Here is a 17,107-nt window from a genome sequence, read left to right as displayed (position 1 = left end):
CTACAATGCAATGATCTGACATCAGTGGAAGGATACAACTCATCCAATGAAAATACATTGACAACCAAATGCTTGTTGTAGGGACAATAGGAAGGCAAACTAAAACCAGGAGCATGGTTCAGAGATGGACAAGAAAGTCTTTGTATCATGTGCAAGAGGCAGACACAAACCCCTCTATATTACACAGGACTGTTTGCCAACAGACAAAAAATGCAGGCTGTAAGTAAGATGTAAAAAACAAGACACATCTGCCACAAGCTAACAAACTGCTCCAGCGTCCTTTTTTCCCTAGAAACCCACCTCTTATCTACACACCAAACCCATGCTTCGGCCGGTGATTGCATGTCTACAATCCTCATTCCTCCTGGTTAACACCAAGGTGGCTTTCAATATTCTGATTGAGAACAAATTTATTTTTCGAATAAGCACTGAAGTTAATCTAGATTTTTCCAGGTTAGTGTGCTAGCTGGTCTAGATCCCTTCTGCCAGAGATCCCAATGATCAACTCCATGTAGCAGAAACCAACTAGCAGGCACTTTGAAATGCCATTGGGCCTGCATTAACAAAACTCTGCTGCTGAGAGGACACCTTATAATGTGAGCCCACCGAATAGGGGTTACTCCTCTGCCCTCCCAACTTTTAATTGCAAAACTGATGCTGGCTATCCAATCACCATCAAAAGATCAGTGAGCAGATTAAACCTTCATACACAAGCCAATATTAACTGAAAAGATGATGTAATAGTATGATTAACTGGTTTAACACTCTGGGGTCTTGTCCGTTGCAGCAGGAGAAAGATGGCTGCCTGATTAGCGCTTTGGCTCTTTCAATAATCCAGCATCCTGTTGATAAGAACCCTTTGACCTCCTGTAGGTTAGACTACAAAATGGCACTGAGCCCTACTACAGTTTAGCTTGTGAATGGCAAACTGAACAAAGCTCAGATAGGTCCTTCCTGCATGAGTGGAATACATACAGCCTTTCAAGTAACCAGATGCTCATATGTGGGAACCTACATCTAAGCTGGTTCTGGGAAACAAGTACAGGCTTATTTGGGATGTGACAAAAAGGGATGGGGACAGGCATGTGTAAGTCAGGTGCATCATCTGCAGACCAAATGGGGAGATATGATATTAAGTGAGTTTACAGGAGTATGAATAGTTGCATCCTCACCTGGGGACCTGCTGCAGATAGCGGAGATATTCAATGGTGTTTTTACCATAATCGATCTGTTTCTGCCGCCTCCTCAAAGTCGCCTCATCGGTCTCGTACTTTGATGGGTCTCTAGGCAAGAGAAAACAAATCGCATCAAGAACAGACAAAATGCAGGTAACCCATGCAGCTCAGCGTGTGAAGGCACCAGTCATGTAAACTGAACCAGAAACAAATGACTTATGGGTCAGATTAGTTACCGAGAGACACTTACAACTGGAAAGGGGTTCCATTATCATGCTCCCACAACAATTCCTTAACTTGGACTTCAACTTTTCACTGTGGGAAAACAGAACAGAACTTGCAGATAGGTTTCGTATCAAGGGTGCAAGATCTTCCGGTGCCTGCGCAAGATGTAGCTGGAGCAATGCATCCATAGAGCTATAGGCGGGGCCACTGCAATTAAGAGATTCTGCAGCCGCTGCATTTTCTGTATAATTCTGGATTTGCTGCATTTGCCAAACAATCAGTCACCTGCTGAACTGCATAATTGGCAGGTTTTAACAAAAACAAAAACGTTGTTCCAGCTCAAAATGATCAAAAGTTACTAAACATGTGGCAATACTTGTTGCTGTGAAGTGCAAGGCACTCCACTTAGTTTGACTGTTTACCTTTCAGTTGCATATTACTATATTTGGGTGTTGATCTAGCTCTAACTTGTCCACACAGTGTTAACATGTGTGAAAATGACAAAACAATGAACTAATACCATCACAAAATGTGCTGCATCAATGCACCATGCTGCACGATTTGCATTTTCTTGCCTGTTCATTCAGTAAAAGCTTCAGTATGTGTTCTTTACTTGCCACATAATTCTATGGGCCTTGCTATAGGTGTGTAGTATATTACTGCCCTTTACATTTCAAAGAGTCAATAATGGACAGAGCATGAGGCCCAAGTAAGACATTCTTTGCAACACAACTATGCAAACCTGTAGAAAAGACCTACTTGGTGAGGTCTCTTCAGAAATGTTTGCAACCTTGGAAACTAATTTGAGCTCTGAAAGATTACATTTCTATTTAGAGTTACTGCAAATGCCTTGTAAAAGGACTCGGTTGTATAGAGGGTGACAAATCTGAGCTCGGAGGTTACCCTTTGTGAAAGCTCAAGGATACCCTTTGTGATGTTATCGTATGATAAATCTGACTGATTGGCAATGGGAAATGAACCGCACTACTGTGAACCATCTCCACAAAATAATGTGGAATCTAATTTACTAGTTAGTACTGCTCTTATAATTCTGAACCTCTACGATCATGTTGGATTTTGACTAGTCGATCACAAACAAGTTAACAATATTTTACAAAATTATTTTACAAAAGAACAAAATCTTATGGCAGCTTAAGATGTTACAAAAAGGGTGGCACTAGCACATTTGTGTAGAGATCCTCTGCTACAGAAGCCCAAGCCATGCGCTAATCTCAGAAGCACATGTATATATGTATGTGGTCCGTCTTACATGCATTGTGCATATCAAGTGTAGCAGAATGGAGAAGGCCTTCTGGTTTGATTTTAGAAGTTCCCGGGCCAGTTCCTGTGCACAAGACACTCCTTGTAGATATTAAATAAAGTCCTTTTGCTGCAGAGGTCTCACTCTCCCAGATTGTCATTTGGTCGACAGCGGGGGTGAAGGGGGGGGGGGGGGAGAGAAGAAGAAGACTGGGGATCGTGTCCTCTAGAGAGAACAGCCCCTTAAAAAGTCAGCTTTTTGTCTCTCCGAATAACTGTCAGATATGGCGGTTGAAAGCCAGTGTATGAAAGAACTGCCAGACCAGTCCTGAAAGTGCAGACAGAATATACATCCCATGTCTGCTGTACCATTATTAAAGTCTGAGCTATTGGTACAGTTTTTATTCCAGTGCCAAGTTGTCTCTGGCCAATGGGAGGTAGTCCACTGAGTGCCTATAAGACTAACTCACAAATGGAGCGGATGTCTACGTCCCCATCGCCAAGTGGAGAATTTGCATCACTGCCGAATTGTGCACAAGCCTCATCAGCTGTCAAAGCTGTGGCACTTACCAAGTGTGCCTGACCCCGTTTTATACATGCCCACTGACAGGGTGGTGACAAAAGGTGTTCTATTAAACTCAGGAACATACTGGAAGTCTTCAAATATATTCCTCCACGTCAGCACAGAGCTAGGTTTGAATAAGAGCACAACCCTGCTGGTGAGTATTCGGTAAGCCTAGAATTTTAAATAGGAACTAATGCTACATCTGTTACTTCAGGACTCAAATGGTATTAACATCCCCAGTAGAGTTTTGAACACCTGCTATTGGTAAAAAATGTAATTATATATTTTAAAAAGACAGATATTCTGCGTCAAAGCATTTCATTGTTTAAATTGGTTATTGCACATTACAGTTCGCCCTACAACAAGCTGTCTGGCAGAAGAGAACCACCATAAACAAAATCAAATTCAAATGTACATTTCTCTCAAACAAGTATATTTGATAAATTTGTGTTTTAATTTTCAGATTATGCGTCCTGAAATACTGTCCGAGTTACAGAGCAGAGTAAAATGACATTTTAAAATAAAATTCAACTTAACTAGCAATAACAGCTTTTATAAGACACCTTCTGTACTACAATTTTAGTAGGTGCAAACCAATCAGTCTCTGCTAGTGGGACACAGTTGCTTAGACTACCCACTCCAAAGGTCTTAAAATAAATCATGAAGGCAGGGAAGTAGCTAGGTTCATAAGTATTCAACATTTCCATAAATCAGGCAAAGTGTGCATTTCTTCAGTGAATGGCAAGAGCTTAAAAAAAATCCATGGTTGGTCAAAAGCTAAATGCACCAATTAATGGTCTCACGTAGGGTATGACATGGAACCTGAGCTTTCCAAAGGAACCAGCAACACATAGAAATGTCTCAATGCATGCTGTTCTACTACATTCTCAAAGTACAAGCACCATGGAAAAGACTGATTTGAAAGTTTTGCTATCCAACCCCAAGCACACTAAGGTGGTGGTTTCTTTCCCCCCCCCCCCCCCCCCCCCCCCAATAGGTCTATCCTTTTTCAAGGGTTCTTCCATTAGCAGAATCCAAAGGACCTGCACGGTTGTATACTGAAGGGGTCAGGTCAATTGTAAAAGTGCATAAACTAATGTATTTAAGTGAAAAATTAATTTGTGCACGTTTAGGGTATTAGTAATGAATGTGGACCCTCTCTTAAAGGATCAATGTCTTGTTTTTAATCAGCCATTTATTCAAACTGTGCTGTTAGGTACTTTAATGATTGGCAGTACACCAGAAATCCCTGAAAGTCCAGTGCTGAGCTTTAATCCAAAAGCAAAGGAAGCAACTGAACTGTGTTAAACACAAACCGAGGAAAACCAGTAATGCTAACCACTGTAGACTTCTTTTCAGAAGTATTGGACTGGAGCTGCAAGGTTAATGGATTATTACCAGCAGAGGGCCACATCTCCCAACAGAATGCTGACCACCTCATCAATTTTAGCAAGTTTCCACCAAAGCTCAAGAGCATAAACAGATTGCTGCTGCACCAATGTCTCCAAGGACAAAGAACGCAGTAATTGTGTTCTTTGCAAACAAGCAAAGATGAGGTCTGAACAAAAGAGTCAAACAGCTCATAGTACACCTGCTTTTGAATTTCCTGGCTACAAGGTACTAAACGCAATCTCTCCAACATCCACTCTGATCAGATTAAAAAGGCGGCCACCTCGAGCGGTCCATATTTATTCACCGACAGGATCAATCTTTCAAAATTAGCTGCAAGACCAACTACTGCCAGACATTCTTAGACTGTGAGGAGACCTGAATTAGCGCAGACCACAGCCCATCTTTACAAAGCTCTATACCATTCAGATTCTGAACTATAGGCGAGAGCAAATTAACAAATTAGAAATGCATGACAACGTTGCCAAAATCCTTTAAACGTGCACGGCAAATAAATATGCTCTTACCTTTCTCTATATGAATAGAAAATATTGTGAATTAGTTTCAATCTGCACAGGTTGCTGGTCTGTTACAAGAATTAACAAAGTCTGCAGAATGTGTTAGCAGAAGAGCAGATATCACGTTGTAGATGAACCAACACGTGTGTATATATACATATATATTTTATCCATTAGCAGTTAGATAATTATAGTTAGGACCTAGTTTTCATAGGACTAATTTTTTCTTTGTTTTCGCAATAACTTCGGCGCCAGTGGACAAATCTTTGCAAAATTTTCAAAAAACGTACGGCCCGTTACGGTCAGCTCCTATCCTGAAAGTTTCGGGGTGATTCGCCAAGCGGGGCTGTGAAAAAAGGGGATCCCAAAATGTGTTTTCTCCAAGGACCCCCAAGCCCTGGGGACCGCCACCCCCCAGGGCTTCTTTATTTTTAAAAAAATATACCTGTGTGGGGAGGCTCGAGCCCCCCCCCCATACGCTCCAGGGACCTCCACCTACCCAGGGCACTAATATTTAAATTTGGGGGTTGTAGGAGAGTAGGATCTGCACTTATGTTGCCCCCACTTTTTTTCTGATGTATACACTGGTTTCTGACTATAGTCTGGGGCCCTGATTAGCAGGGACCCAGCCAGTCTCACTGATCTCTAAACAACTTCGTGTGCATATTAGATACACTAGTGATTGGATACTGTGGTGCCTTGTGAGCCCCTAGTATATGGTACCCTAGGTACCAAGGGCATAGGTACTCCACAGGCCTACCAGGGGCTGCAGCATGTATTATGCCACCCCTGGGAAGCATTCACAATCTGACACCACAGGCCTGCTACTGCAGCCTGTGTGAGGTAGTGTTAGCACTCCTCACTGAGGTATAGGTTCCTATATCTCACCATACACACACATATAAACCTATCAGTCACCACTCTAGCAGGCCCTAACAATCCTAAGGGCAAGGTGCTTGGTTTACTATGTGAGGGGGTGCTTCTGCCTGAGCAGGACCCCTCTGCAGCTAGCAGAGTCTATTCTCTGCTGCTGTTTGTGGATGCGGTTAAACCATATACTCTTAAGTGCATTATAACCTCGCGGTAAATGCTAACTTTGGAATGACTGCATCAAAACATGTGTTTGGTGTCAAACAACTTGGAATCCTAACCCCACACCAGTAACTGGTGTGGGAGTAGGATCCCACCCTTCTAGAGGGGACGACATGTACCCACTGTACTACACGGTAGAAATCTACTAGAGCCCTGGCATCACAAAATGGATGCCACCAGCACAGACACCGGGCTGCCCTCCTGCTGCTGACCGAAACTCGCAGTGGAGGAAGTCCAACAAAGGGTATCCTGTCACAGGGAGGTGTTACTGATGGAGCGGGTAAAATATTCTTTTTATATACCCAATCCATTTATATAAGTTTATATTAAAATGACTAATTAATTTAATAATTAATTGATGTGAAGATACGTAACCAACCTTATTAACAAAGAAAACACACGTGGGAATGCATATGCATGGTTAGAATTAATAAGTGTACTAAATTGTATGCATATTAAAAACGATAAGTGTTGCTTGGGCAGTGTTCATGTGATTTGCACCAAAATAAACCAGCATTAACGGCTTTGAATGTTGCATATGGCTAGATAAATGCATACACATAAGGGTATTAGCAAGGGAATAACACTGTTTTAATCAATTTTATGTATTAATTACGATTTTGTGTTTCATTGCTTAAAGTTGACTATTCTGGCATACCAAAAGATGGCTGCCGACTGAATCCCAACTAAAGTACATGACTTCATAAATTAAGCAATGGAGAAAGGCGCCTGCACCGACTTCGTTCGTGTCCTTTCCATGACCCAACAGACCAGGCCCATGAAGACTACCCTGGGCGAGGTGCCAATGTCCCTGAACGTGAAGCAATTGTTGCCAATGTGGAAAAATGAACTACCAAATGCCACCTATTTACATAGACGGATACTTTCTTGACCTGGGAACAGATTTTCCCATACGCCTAAAATTGATCTTCATCCACATGTGAAAATTTGAGAATGTTTCTTAAATGTATTGAGACAGTTGAATTCAGCCAATCAGTGACCTGGGAATAAAGAAAATGTTACTGTTCTATGTAAATTTTAGTATAAATATTAGTAGACTAGAGAAGGAAAAGAACGGACCCCCTAGCTGATCGATGCTACTCTATGCGACACTCCATGCTGCTCTTCGCTAGAGATCCTTATGCTGACGGAAGAGGACGGGACTTTAGGACTCTGATGAACTTTCTGAGGACCAGTTCTGACTTAGAAAATGACAATTAGCCAGAATAGGTAAATATGACAAAAGATAATATGGCATTGCTAGGATTTAACCTGCATTTTAATTAGATAAAGAAAAAAAAAATCATTATTTGAAGAACTGTGTCGGGTGATTATTTCTTGAAATGTTTGATTAATTTGAAGAATTAAGAGTCAAATTCTATCACAACTAAATGATCTAGTCGACCTCCGGATGGAGGAACTGGTAGGGTAAGTCAATAGATGTGGTTTCCTTTATCCAAGTGAACAACTGTAGTTCGGGATCAGATATCTCCCTGTAGGCACGGATAGTTTGAGAGAATTAATGTTGGTGTTATGGGCCCCACCAGCGTGTGATGTGTGTATGTGCGTGTGACTGAGAAATCATTCTGTCCGAGGAAGCAGGGGAAGATTTGGTGTTCTGAACTGCACCATTACCACCTCCCAGACAGGATTTAGTGTATTGGGGCTGGGTGGGTGCACTTCTAGAGTGCTTTGAAGTCCTGCACTGGGGGAGCAGTAGGCTCCTCTGTGCATATGCCAGCTCAAACCGGTTCAGGGGCTACCTGCCCCTGCTCTGGCGCGAAACTAGACAAAGGGAAGTGGGTGTAACCACCCACTACCCTGACCCTCCAAGAGCAGTGGTCATAGAGCTAGTCCCTCCCCTATCTTCACTATAAGATACCAAGCATTGCCAATGCAATTCAGATTACCCCTGGACGACGCTCTACAAAGAAGAATCCTGGCCCTTCGACGTTCCACTATCTCTGGAAGACTGAAGAATCTCCCTTGGAGTCAAGGAGTGACTCCCCTGCTTGGCAGGCACCAAAACTCTACAACGGTTGCAAACTTCACCGCTCCCGCCGGAGTCCGAAGTCCCTGCATCCCCTGAAGCGGATTTCCTGACCTCTTGACGGCCATTTTGAGTCCCCAGCGAAGCTGTGGCTTCTGGACCCCATGAGTGACGAGGAACAGCAATACCAGGGAACCGTGCACTGATTTTGAGTGCAAGCCCTAATCTACGATCTACGAACTTGTGCTTTGGACCATTTTTTGTCCAAGTCCCTAGCAGGTCTAGTACCAAAAATCAGCGGCCTACCCCATCCCGAGTGACCGTGGGCTCCTGTGGAACTTTTCCTGCAAAGGCGTCTTCGAGATTGCTTGCCCGTTGGTTAGTAACTCACCTGAAGACTTTCACATCGACTTGAAGGGCTTGCCTGGTTGCTCTGGGCCTGCCCTCACTTACCCTCGCTGGGTAAGTCCATCAGACCTCGCTGGTCTGCACCATTGCCAATCTTCACTCCACACGAGACTTGCAGTTGCCAAGTCTTGTTGGCTCCAATCCGGGTGCCGACACCGTCATCCGCTGCAGACGTCGTGGGAACCTCCGAATCCAGCTGCTGGTCATCGTTGATCTCTCCTGGACCTCGTGAGCTAAGAGACAAAACACCATCATCGACCTGAAGAGACGAGACAGCTGTGGTCATCCATCTTGCTGGCCACCGGTCACTGGCAAGGGACTCTGAACTCTGTCCCCTCAATTTCTGCACCAGTACAATTCGACTCTTATGGTAGATAGGTTTAAGACAACCTTTTTAAGAAAGCTATCCTAATGGTAGCTGTGGAGAGCAGCCTTCAGGCTAAGTCTTTAGAGGAATGTAAAGCAGCTTGTTTTACCTTATAATCTCTTGAATTACTAAATGAAAGGACACCACACAGGTATTTATACAAGATATATATGTATTTATTTCTAACACACTCTACTAATCTCTTTGAGATTAGAAGTCAAGGACATATGCACAAATCAACATTTCACAACAAGTTAAGCACAAATATGTCTGGCGCCCTAGGGGCGTACCAGACCATATACTAAAAAAGAGGTTTAATATCGACTTGAGAAGAGACAAGGGCTAGGGCCTTCAGAAGCACTGGGGCCTCACTAATCCACCCAAGTTAGGCAAGTAAAGGACCCACGGGAGACGCATGAAGTGTGAGAACAAAGCAGCAGATCCCAATAGACTTCAATGGAGCGAGTCGCGGTTGGAATTTTAAAGCTTTAGGATATTTCGGGAGAGTCTACAAGCAAGTCACCTACAGGGTAAGTAGTTCTAGAGCCAACACACACAGGAACACCGTAGTGCTAGAATTACCTCAACCAGGGAAGCCAGGTGCATAGGTGTCTTTTGGTGTCTGGTCGCGGCGTAGTTTTCAATGGGAGCCAAAGACGACTTGCTGCTTGTGAAGACAGGAGAAGTGTCGGGTGGAATCAAAGGCTGGATTCAGAAGAAAGAAGACCTGAAAGCAGAGGAGACAGTGTTCAAAGTCACTTGCCAGTGACCCGGGCCCAGGAAGCTGGATGCCCATAGTAGTCGGGTGATTTCAGGTGATCACGGGTGTCTTGACTCTTCAGCCACGAGGTCCAGGAGGCGTCGACAATGACCAGGAGCTGGATTCGGCATGTTCCACAAAGTCTGCAGCATACTGAGGTGTCGGCAACCAGATTGGAGCAAACAAGCCTTGGCAACAGCAAGTCTCGTGGAAAGTGAAGCAAGTCAGCGGTGCAGACCAGCAAGGTCTGAGGGACTCGGCCAGTGAGGGTAAGTCAGGGCAGACCTGGAGCAACCAGGGGAGCCCATTGGTTCAGTAGATAAGTCTTCTGGGGACCCACAAGCCAACCGGCAAGGGATCGCGAAGACACCTCGGGAGGATTCACTCAACAGGAGCCCACGGTCACTCGGGACAAGGTAGGCCTCTGATTTGAGGGAAATCCTGCTGGAGGCTTGGACCACACGTGTTCCAATGCACAAGTTCGTAGAATGTCGTGAAGGGGTTGCACTCGAAAATAGTGCCCGGTACCCAGGTATTGCAGTTCCCATCACTCGTGGGGTCCACTTGCCTCAGCTTAGCTGGGACTCACGATGGTCTTGAAGAAGCCAGGAAATCCACTTCCGGGGCTGCAGGGACTTCGGACTCCGTCCGGAGCGGGAAAGCTTGCGACCATTGATGCAAAGTTTTGGTGCCTGCCAAGCAGGGGAGTCACTCCTCGACTCCAAGAGAGATTCTTCAGTCTTAAAAAGGTAGAACATCGAAGGTCCAGGATTCTTCTTCAGAGCATCGTCCAGGGATATCTAGTTTGCAATGGCAAGGGTTCCCTAACTTATACTGCAAGGAAGGGAGGGACTAGCTCTATGACCCCTCCAATGGGAGGGTCAGGGGAGCGGGTGGCTACACCCACTTCCCTTTATCCAGTTTCACGCCAGAGCAGGGGCTGGTAGCCCCTGAACCGGTTTGAGCTGGCATATGCACAGAGGAGCCTACTGCTCCCCCAGTGCAGGACTTCAAAGCACTCTAGGAGTGCACCCACCCAGCCCCAATACACTAAATCCTGTCTGGAAGGTAGTTACACCTCCCTGTGACAGGATGCCTATTGTTGGGCCTCCTTCACTGCGAGTTTCGGTCAGCAGCAGGAGGGTAGCCCAGTGTGTGCTGGTGGCATCCATTTTGTGATGCCAGGGCTCTTCAGGATTCTACCGTGTTTCCACAGTGGGTACATGTCTATCCCTCTAGAAGGGTGGGATCATACTTCCAAACCAGTTACTGGTGTGGGGGTATGATTCCAAGGCATTTGACACCAAACACGACATGTTTTGATGCAGCCATCCCAAAGTTAGCATTTACCGCTTGGTTATAATGCACTTAAGAGTATATGGTTTAACCGCATCCACAAACAGCTACAGAGAATGGACTCAGAGCTGCAAAGGGGCCCTGCTCAGGCAGAGGTACCCCCTCACATGGAAACCAAGCACCCTGCCCTCAGGATTGATAGGGCCTGCCTTTGGGGTGACTGATGGGTTTATATGTTTATATAGTGGGAACCTATACCTCAGTGAGGAGTGCTAACCCTACCTCACCCAGGCTGCAGTAGCAGGCCTGTGGTGTCAGATTTAGTCTGCTTCCCAGGGGTGGCATAATACATGCTTTAGCCCCTGGTAGGCCTGTGAAGTACCTATGCCCTTGGTACCATATACTAGGGGCTCATAAGGTACCACAGTATCCAATCACTAGTGCACCCAATATGCACTCCAAGTTGTTTAGAAAGAGCAGAGAGGCTGGGGCCCGGATTAGCAAGGTCCCAGCCAGACTATAGCCAGAAACCAGTGTAATCATCAGAAAAAAAAGTGGGGGCAACATAAGTGCAGATCCTACTCTCCTACACCCAGGGACCGTCGGGATCAAGGCAACTTAATCTCCCAACTTAAAACTGCCACAGGGCGTGTTTGCACACGTCACCTCAGGCCCGCCCCCCCCCTTCAACACTGTGCAAACGCGCCCCGTAGCACGTTTTATGAGCTAGTTTTAATCCCCCTGCCCCATTATGTACTAGGGCCTTACAGAGGAGGTCATGCTAATCACAGGGGTACCCCAACGCATAGTGTTCCCTAGTGTATGTAGGTGTTTTCACTGTATTCCAAGTGTCTTAGCATAGCACTGGCTCTAGGCCTGGTTAGTCAGTCAGTTTCCACCAGTACCCATATGAAAAAGTTGTGGGCACAGGATGATTTTGCAACAAGGCCTCTTTCTGCTCCTCTGTTGGTTCTTTCTGCACAGGTCTTGCATCTTCCTGCACTTTCCTTCGTGGACTTCTGTTGCTTCTTTCTGCATTTCTTTGGCTTCTTTCTGTGCGTTTTTTCTTCTTTCTTCACATGTCCTACCTCTGTAGGCATAGTTAGAAACTGGCATTTAAAAAACCTTTGAAATTCACTGACAAAAACATAGGTTTTAGGGAAAGTTCTAGTTAGTTGGACATTTCACTTGAACAAAACCAGAGAAATTCCCCTGTTATAGTTCGTTCAGCTAACTACAACTCGCGCCCCCGCAATGCACTGCTGATGACGTCACATATTACATCACTCATGACATGGTCAGTGACATCATTGATGACATCATCCAGTGACTTTCTGTAAAGTTTAAATATGTTGAATATATATAGGGAAAGGCGTATTGAAGAATGAGTGGGTGTATAAGTGTCTGGATGTTGGATTTAGTAGGTGCGTGACTGACTGTTTAAGTGAGTGATTACATGTGTCTTACTGAATGCATGGGTTAGTGACTAAACTGTGTGAATGTCTGTATCAGTCTGTCTGTTGTATAAGCTGCTGCATGGGTTGGTCAGTAGCTAAATGAGTGTCTATATGGGTTATTGATTGGTTGCCTGAGTATCTGTATGGGTGCCTGAGTGTTTGTGTGGGTGGGGTGTGTGTGTGACTGCATAGATGTGTGAGTGGGTGATTCACTGGGTGCATGGTTGCAAGAGCGCATCTGTGATGGACTGTATGGGTGGGTGAGTGTGTATGGGTGTGTTAGTGAATGTATCTCAGTGGTACATGTGTGAGTAACTACATATGTGAAAGGCAGTATATATGTGCGTTAGAGTATTTAAATGAGTATAAGTGAGTGAGAGAGTGGCTGTATGGATGAGTGTGTGCTTTTATCAGCGATCGTGTAAGAGTAAGAATGTGCTAGTATTTGTAATAAACTAGCTACCTTTTTCAATGAAAAAATACAGAAAATCATAGATGGGCTGGAAATTGACGCTACGGTCATATCTGGCAAGACCGAGGGGCAACCATCAACGAGTAAGCAAAAGAGTTGGAAAGGGGAAGCAGAGTCGGAAGACCAGGTGGTCAATTTGGATCATTTTTAGCTCCCCTCTGAGGAGGAGTTCAACAAGATAGCCCTAGGAGTTTCTTCGGGATCGCCTTTGGACCCCTTCCCTCCCAAAACTTGAAGGCGCTGGGAGGCGAACTATTTCCAATACTCCGACAGCTGTGTAACCAATCACTGAGCAGTGGACAGGTCCCGGCGAGCTGGAAACAAGCAGTAATTACACCTCTGCTGAAAAAACCTACACTTGATCCAGCATGCCCTAAAAATTACTGACCTATATCCCTCCTCCCCTACCCAGTAAAGATCTTAGAGCAGGTGGTGAGCAGAGCACTTTCACAGTATTTGGAGGATAACAACAAGCTTGAAGATGTACAGTTTGGGTTTCGCCCTGGTCATGGGACAGACAGCGCTGGTGACTGTTTTGAAAGAACTTCGAATGAGAGCAGACAGGGGACAATCGGCCATACTGATTTTACTGGACCCGTCTGCCGCATTCGATACAGTCAACCACACAGTCTTCTTGGCCAGGCTGGAAACAGTTGGGGTGGGAGGTGTAGCATTGGAGTGGTTTCAATCATATCTGACATCTAGACATCAGGCAGAGGCCCTCCACCCCTATCGGTCATAGTTTGCGGAGATTAGGCATGGGGTTCCCCAGGGCTCAGCAGTCAGCCAGATATTTTTTTAATACCTACATGAGCCCCCTGATCGCGATTATTAAATCATATGGGGTCAGCTTGGTAAACTATGCTGACGATATTCAGCTCATTGTATCACCGGAGGGAGACCAAGCGGTCTCTCTGGAAAATTTCATGCCTGTATGCTAGAAACGGTGCACCGGCTGAAAAACAATTCCTTGCAGTTTAATTTGCAAAAAAGCTGAGATCCTGTGCTGTGCAGCAGGAAAAGTTACATGCTCTCCCCCCTCAGGATTCTGGCCCATTTCCCACAGACACCTCTGCTACCCGTCTCGACGGTCTGCAATCTCGGGGTTAGTTTTAATGATAAACTGAACCTTGAAAGTAAAGTCAACAGAATTGTGGGAAGTAGTTTTTCGCTTATTAGGGTCCTTCGGAAGATCCTCCCACTACTCCCATATCAGGTACGAGCACTTGTAATAAGGAGCGTCATTCTGAGTCGCCAAGACTATGGTAATGCGCTACTGCTGGAATCCCCTAGATACCGGTTTGGGAGTCTCCCGAGAGTCCAGATGGTAGCAGCTAAACTGGCCCTAGCCAGACCACGACAGTCATCTACATCCCTGGCATTGACGGAGCTACACTGGCTTCCGGTATTCCAGAGGATACCATTTAAATCACTGTGCATGGTCATCAAAGCCTTGCATGGGATGGGACCGATACCGATGCAATCTAAGTTCAACTGGTATAATCCAACCCACAGCCTTCGGTCCTCCTCGACTAGGCTGGTTAATATACCAAAGATTAAGAAAGCTAAATCAGGCGGAAGAGCCTTTAGCTATGCGGCAGCACGTCTTTGGAATAGTCTGCCAGTTGAGCTAAGACAGATACAAGATCTAATGAAGTTCAGGGGAAAAATTAAAACTTGGCTTTTCCCTAGAGTGCAGGCTTAGCATATCAATTAGCTAGCTAGGAAGCATGGTAGTAGAGTGTTTTACTGCAGCGCCAGGATGCCTGTAGGGTTACAGTGTGCTTTACAAGTATGAAATACATTCATATGTATGAGTAAGTGAGCTGGTGAGAGTATAACTATAGGTGAGTAAATGGGAGTGTGATTAATTATTTGCATGACTGACTAGGTGTGCGAGTACCTCTATTGATGAGTGGCGGTGTGTGGGGGTCTATACAGGTGTACGAGTGCATATGATAGTCCTGTACTGAATGACCGCAAGTATGAGTGACTGTACGGGTGAGTGAGTGGATGTTTGTACACATCTAAGAATCAGTGAGGGGGTATGTAGTTATTCGTGTTGGAGTGTATGGTTTTGAGAATGGCAGTCTGTAATTTAGAGTGGGTTATATTAGGGCGTGAGAAGATGCATGAAATTATCACATGGATAAGGTCATCAGTGATGTCATTTGAGAGATCAGGGATGTCACTGACCATGTCATGAGTGATGTAATATGTGATGTCGTCAGCAGTGCATTGCGGTGGTGCGAGTTCTTGTTAACTGAACTAACTATCGGGGGAATTTCTCTGGTTTTGTACGAGTGAAATGTCCAACTAACTATAACTTTGCCTAAAACCTATGGGGTTTTTTTCCATTAAAAAAAAAAAAATAGATATATACACATATACACATATACACATATACACATATACACATATACACATATACACATATACACATATACACATATACACATATACACATATACACATATACACATATACACATATACACACACACAGTGCGTGGCCGGAAAGCAAGAGAATAAGTTTAACTTTGAGAAACACTTCTGTTCCATTCCTGCTATTGACAGAATGGTATGTATTAAATGGGTCACAATATGTTCTGTATACATGTATTATTTCTATTGTTCAAAATCATATAAGACTACCTTACTTTCAAGTAGCTTATTTTTTCAGTCACACTATGGTCATTTTAGAGCACAAGCTCACTCTTTGTTCCTTTTTAGAAAACTTATTTAAGAAGCATTCTTAAGTAAAGCATATTTTAACTCATTTTAGAGTGCTTCCTTTACGTTATCTTTTTCAAAGAAAAGATTTGGCTATTTGAGTAAGATCTTAATATTTGCTTGCTTCTGTTCAGCAAATTTAGGTGCCACAAACATACTGTTTTACTGACTGTAGGTACTAGTCGATGGTCACATTATTACTCTAAGTTAAGTGAGCAACTTTGGTGGAATTCATTGCGGAATCCGTTTTGACTTCCTCTGATCCTGCGGATTGGCCCTTCTTGGTAGAACAGAAACAAGCTATGTACCTCCTTGAAGAGAGCCCTCACTGACAGTTTCCAAAATGTCTTTGAAATAAAAGGGCACTCAGATTATATAACTTCACAGGAATTGCATGTTCATCACCAAGGTGACAGGGACCACTGAAAGCATGTAGCATACCAAAATGATGCTTCTGAATGTGGCTTTATCAAATGAGCACATCTATTTTTCATGCCGGTCTGTGCTCCAACAAAGATAGTGTAATGTATCTCTCCAAAACTCAGACACTTGGGAAGTAGGTTGTACTGGAAGATAGTTTAGGTCAGTCAGGCCATTTGAAGGTTCAGCTTGACGCTGCCCAATAGTATACTCATTAAGTGCAAAATAAGAAATAAAGAGTGCAACGTACAATCTCATTAAGTTATAGTCCTTCAAGGGGGAACTAGACTTGTCTCAAAATAGAAAAGGCAACAAGAACAGCAAATTCTCCAGGTAAAAGGCAAACCTGAAAATACAAGGGTTAAAGAAAACAAAGGATCCCCTGGTAAAAGATGTGATCTCATGTATTGTAAACCTCATCAGCAAATAACTATACCATCTGTACTGTGGAATCCATGAGAATGCTATAGTTACTGTAATCTTAGTTGGTACCTGGCACCAAGCAAACCAAACAGAACCTTTATGTATGCTACAGAAGTTCTGTTAAAAAAAAAAAAAACACACTTTCTACCCTCCACACCCAATTCTGACCCTGTGATCACCTGAAGGCTCAAACATGTTTGTTCATGACCCATCAGGTCTTTGAGTACAATACTTTGGTTGTTTGGCTCTCACCTTTGCAGTCTTCATGGCCTAAATGGCTATTAAGCAGAGCACATTATCTGCCCACAAGTACCTACACATGACCCCTGCCCAAGGGACCTTCAAACACCTCTTCAACCCTAAGAGCTGTACAAAGAACCCAGAGCTTACCTGTAGCAGATATTCCGTCCACAATTCAGGTCTGGCTCTGTGGACACTGCAACACTGACCATGCCAGGGGGTATTGGCTCGGGCATCCAGGGCCTGCAATCAAAACGAAAGCATTGAAGGCCAGAACAAAATGATTCACATGACCAAGGAGTGCTCGACTAAGCCTGC

General features: G+C 44.3%; 1 protein-coding gene across 2 annotated transcripts in view; it reads right to left on the bottom strand.

Annotated features, from left to right (window-relative positions):
- Window positions 1–17,107, bottom strand: part of LOC146811302 (oocyte-specific histone RNA stem-loop-binding protein 2-like) — a 40,615-nt gene that overhangs the window by 12,079 nt on the left and 11,429 nt on the right. For both annotated transcript variants that reach the window (XM_085618386.1, XM_085618387.1), the window contains 2 exons: window positions 16,940–17,032; window positions 1,173–1,283 (listed from right to left, as the gene is read on the bottom strand). In XM_085618386.1, the coding sequence (XP_085474512.1) occupies window positions 1,173–1,283; window positions 16,940–17,032 (204 nt within the window). The remainder of the gene's footprint in view (window positions 1–1,172; window positions 1,284–16,939; window positions 17,033–17,107) is intronic.

Source organism: Triturus cristatus, chromosome 7 (genome assembly GCF_964204655.1).
Source record: "Triturus cristatus chromosome 7, aTriCri1.1, whole genome shotgun sequence".
NCBI lineage: Eukaryota > Metazoa > Chordata > Amphibia > Caudata > Salamandridae > Triturus > Triturus cristatus.
Note: the sequence above shows the minus strand (reverse complement) of the source record. Positions and strands in the feature narration are given on the sequence as shown.